The 4389-nt window shown below is 41.2% G+C and overlaps 1 protein-coding gene across 1 annotated transcript; it reads left to right on the top strand.

The window, feature by feature from the left end:
- Positions 1 to 371: 371 nt before the first annotated feature.
- On the top strand, positions 372 to 2003 carry LOC311041547 (E3 ubiquitin-protein ligase TRIM21-like; the record flags this gene model as incomplete). Its single annotated transcript, XM_084051961.1, has 1 exon — positions 372 to 2003. One exon carries the CDS (start codon positions 372 to 374, stop codon positions 2001 to 2003), a length of 1632 nt encoding a protein of 543 aa, XP_083908087.1.
- Between the last annotated feature and the right edge of the window lie 2386 nt (positions 2004 to 4389).

The raw sequence follows: 4389 nt of genomic DNA, 5'->3' as shown, positions 1-4389 counted from the left end.
GTTTTTTCCCAAAATAGCAGATCTACAAGGTCATAGCGCGGCACTCGGTGCCGTGCTATGAGCTTGTATATCTGCTATTTGTTAATAGCCAAAAGACATCTAAAATCACACAGATGTGTTCCCGGATTAAATGGATTAAAATACAATAATAAGGTATATGAAACTGTATCCAGATGTGATTTCCCCCTATTTTCATATTCCTTGAAATTCCACTGTCTAATCTTTCAATTGGTAAAAGCTTAACATGCAATGTTTCCATGTCAAGTATAGCACATTATTGTGCTCTATTCCAATGCATAACTATTACGCTATGAGAAGTGGCATTCAAGAACTACTGCTGATACTTTACTTTTATTCTCAATGTGTAGAAAATGGCCTCAGCCAGCAGTGTCCAGTCTGAATATCAGTTCCTGTGTTCTATCTGTCTGGATGTGTTCACTGATCCAGTCACCACCCCATGTGGACACAACTACTGCAAAACCTGTATCACACAAAACTGGGACCGCACTTATGTGTGTAAGTGTCCACTATGTAACAAAACCTTCAAAAGGAGACCAGCAGTCTTTGTCAATACTTTCATTGCTGAGATGGCTGACCAGTTTAGGAAGTCACTGCAGCTGAAAATAAACGCCAACCGAGAGGCTGCTAAACCAGATGAAGTCCCATGCGATGCCTGTACCGAGACCAAACTCAAAGCCCTGAAGTCCTGCCTGGTGTGTCTGTCCTCCTACTGTGAGACTCACCTGGAGCCTCATCGTAAGATCACAGGGTTAAAACGACACAAACTCATTGACCCTGTAAAGAACCTGGAAGGCTTCATGTGTAAGAAACATGACAGACCTCTGGAGCTGTTCTGTAAGACTGACCACGTGTGTGTGTGTCAGTTCTGCACCGAGTCAGACCACAAGTCCCATCACATTGTATCTCTGGAAGAAGAATGTGAAGGAAGGAAGGCTGAGCTGGGAAACGCAGAGGCTGAAGTTCAGCGGATGATCCAGAGTAGACAAGTGAAGATTCAGGATATCAAACATTCAATAGAGCTCAGCAAGAAAGATGCGGATAGAGAGAAAGGGGACAGTGTGCAGGTCTTCACTTCTCTGATCAGCTTTCTTGAGAGAAGCCAGGCTGAGCTCATTGATGTGATTGAAGAGAAGCAGAAAACAGCAGAGAAACAGGCTGACGGCTTCATTAAAGAGCTGCAACAGGAAATCACTGAGTTAAAGAAGAGAAGCTCTGGGCTGAAGCAGCTCCCACACACTAAAGACCACCTCCACCTCCTCCTCCAGAACGGCCCAGAATGGAGACCCACCAAGGACTGGACAAAGGTCAACGTCCATCAGTATTTACATGTGGGGACTGTGATGACAGCTGTGACTCAGCTGGTGAAGACACTCAGTCAAGAGATGGAGAAGGAGCTGCGTGATGTTGAGCTGAGGAGGATCCAACAATATGCAGTGGATGTAACCCTGGACCCTGATACAGCACAGCCCTGGCTCATCCTGTCTGAGGATGGAAAACAAGTGAGTCATGGAAACATAAGGAAGAATCTCCCAAACAACACAGAGAGATTCTCTAAATATCCCAATATCTTAGGAAAACAAAGATTCTCCTCAGGAAGGTTTTACTATGAGGTTCAGGTTACAGGGAAGACTTGGTGGACTTTAGGTGTGGCCAGAGAGTCCATCGACAGGAAAGGTGAAAGCAAACTTAATCCTAAAAATGGTAAGTGGACTATAGGGCTGTTGAATGGAAATGAGTACGAGGCTAATGCTGGCCCTTCTGTCCTCCTCCCTGTAAGCAAAGTGGTCCAGAAAGTGGGTGTGTTTGTGGATTATGAGGAGGGTCTGGTCTCCTTTTATGATGTGGAGACCAGAGTTCATCTCTACTCTTACACTGGCTGCGCCTTCACTGAGAAACTCTTTCCATTCTTCAGTCCATGTATTAATGATGGTGGTAGAAACTCTGCTCCTCTGATCATCTCTCCTGTCAATCACATAGATTAGACTAGTATTTCTCAACAGGGGTGGCAGAGCCCCCCAGGGGGCTTTCAGAGAACTTTGGGGGGGGGCATTAGAAGTAATGTTTTTGAAAGAGGGCCACTGAGGTGCTCTTGGGGGGCACCAGTTTAATATATTTGAGTCCACATTTACTTTATTTCATCCTAGACTTTCTGTCATTAACACTGCAGTTAAATGAGGCGTTTTATGGGGTACGATGATGGTAGATTGGTCTCTGTAGCTGTCCAGTACATTTGTAAGTGTTTGAATAGGGTTTATAAAGGTGGAAGACCAATCATTTCTCATGATGCAAAGAATTGTTGGTTTGTAGATGTGTTCTTTTCGGCAAGCGACATGTCACTATGATCCTGTTGTACCATGCCCATTTTGAGTGTGCTGTGCAGCCTATTATTATGTGATGAAATCCTGAATGAGAAAATCTTATGGAAATTATATTTCTGCTGCTAATTTGTATAAATGTATGAATAAACCAACACAAAGGACATTTTGATATTGCTGTTATTGATTGTGTTGTGTCAGTTCATATTTTCCATCATGAATTTTAACTACTGTAAATGCTTATTTGTGGAATAAATAAGCATAGATTCTTCCTATTTCCTACTCTCTTTTTGTTTATTATGTTATTTCTGTTACATTTTTGGTTATTGTTGGGATGTTTGGCTTTTACATTTAAAATGTTGTTTTTATTCTTCAATTTATAAAGAATAAATAATGTGGAAAAGAAGAACTAGTGTTATTGTCAGAATACAAATATTTAATGTTTGTCTCATGTCTTAACCTTATGAGGAGGAAAAAAGTATGGAGGAGTAATAGAAGAAGAGCAGATTTTCACTTAGTCTCCGCCAAACAGACTACTTCTGCAGTATGTGACATTTTTTATGCATAACATGCACCACATTCCTCCTGACAAGCTTTTGATATCTTCAGCCACATTCAAAGCTTTCACCAGATGGGAATAATAGCTATGGGAACAAGGAAGGAAGAGATATGTTGTCAAAGGAGTGGACACGCTTTCCTGTGGATGCCAGGTCAACAACTGAGTGAACTGACACATTCCATACAGTATCTCTGAGCTTTTACACACAAGCTGTGCATGGTTTTATGGTTGACGTGTGTTTTCAAAAGCAGACTGATAAATGGAATATAAACATTGAGGAATAGCAGAAGACTGATTTATCAACAGCGGTTTCCTCAGATAATAACTGTGGCCTGTTGAGTCTTTAATGTATTTTGTTCGGCTGGGGACTGATAAGTATGAAAAGTGACTGGTGTCATATCACATTGTCTAACCAACACATAACGGCCACGGGGTCAGTGGATACTGTGACAAGGCCAATCCAATATTACATGGAAGAAATACAGCTGTATCACAAGTTACAACAGTAAAAATGTCTTTCGCTCGGTTTCCTTTTCTAGTGAAAGAGGCGCAACACTCGCTCTTTTCACTTGAACGCCCCAATGCTCCCTATTCTGGGGGGAGCATTCGCCAGAAGTAGCCGATTGGCTATTTCAATTGGCTATTTCTGGCGAAGTGATTTGGTGTAGAAGGAAACAAGAGCAGACCAAGTACAGAGAGAGCCAACTCATGTCCATTTCACTAAGAATAAATGTTTAAGTCAGTGGTTCTCAATCAATGGCGCTTGGGGGGGTACCAGGGGGTCCCCATTAGTTAACATAGCGTCACAATCATTTTAACCACTTAGCTTTGGCTTTTCAAAAATAGCAGATATATAAGCTCATAGTGCGGCACCAAGTGAGCTTGTAGATCTGCTATTTTTGAAAAATCTTGAAAATGTGTGCATATCTTTGAATACATATATTTTTTAAAGCGAACATTTTTAACTCAAATCTTTGCTTCTGAGGGTCCCTGGCACAAAACATTTTCAGATGGGGGTCCGCGGCCAAATGTATATCAATTTAGGGGTCCTTGGCATGAAAAAGGTTGAAAACCATTGGTTTAAGTGGTTAAAAGAGACATTGCAAAGAAAAAAAGAAATATATATTTCTTTGCAAACTCTCCTACAAAGCTTACCATAGTAGGGATTAATAGAGCTAATATATGCATCTCTAAGCATCTCCAGCCCTAGCTGATATATAGCTGTCTTTAACTAAGTAGGCTAATTATTAAAAGTTAAACGTTACCAGAACTTTGTTTGCCCATCTAATCAAATCAGGCCTTTGTTGTGTCATATTCACTCTAAGCACCTTGTTGAAGAGCACTAAGTTCTCATTAGTTTACAGCTTCTCATGAAGTGCCACTACTGTTGTATAACCTCCCCTCTTCATTAAACCATCACAATGACATCTAAACCAGGCTGAATCACTTGCATTTCTTTTTTGTACAGGTAGAAGCACATGACAGGAAATGCAG

The sequence above is a fragment of the Gymnoscopelus microlampas genome (assembly GCF_963454915.1).
Source record: "Gymnoscopelus microlampas genome assembly, chromosome: 3".
NCBI lineage: Eukaryota > Metazoa > Chordata > Actinopteri > Myctophiformes > Myctophidae > Gymnoscopelus > Gymnoscopelus microlampas.
The sequence above is the reverse complement of the archived record's forward strand: the minus strand, read 5'-3'. Positions and strand labels throughout refer to the sequence as shown.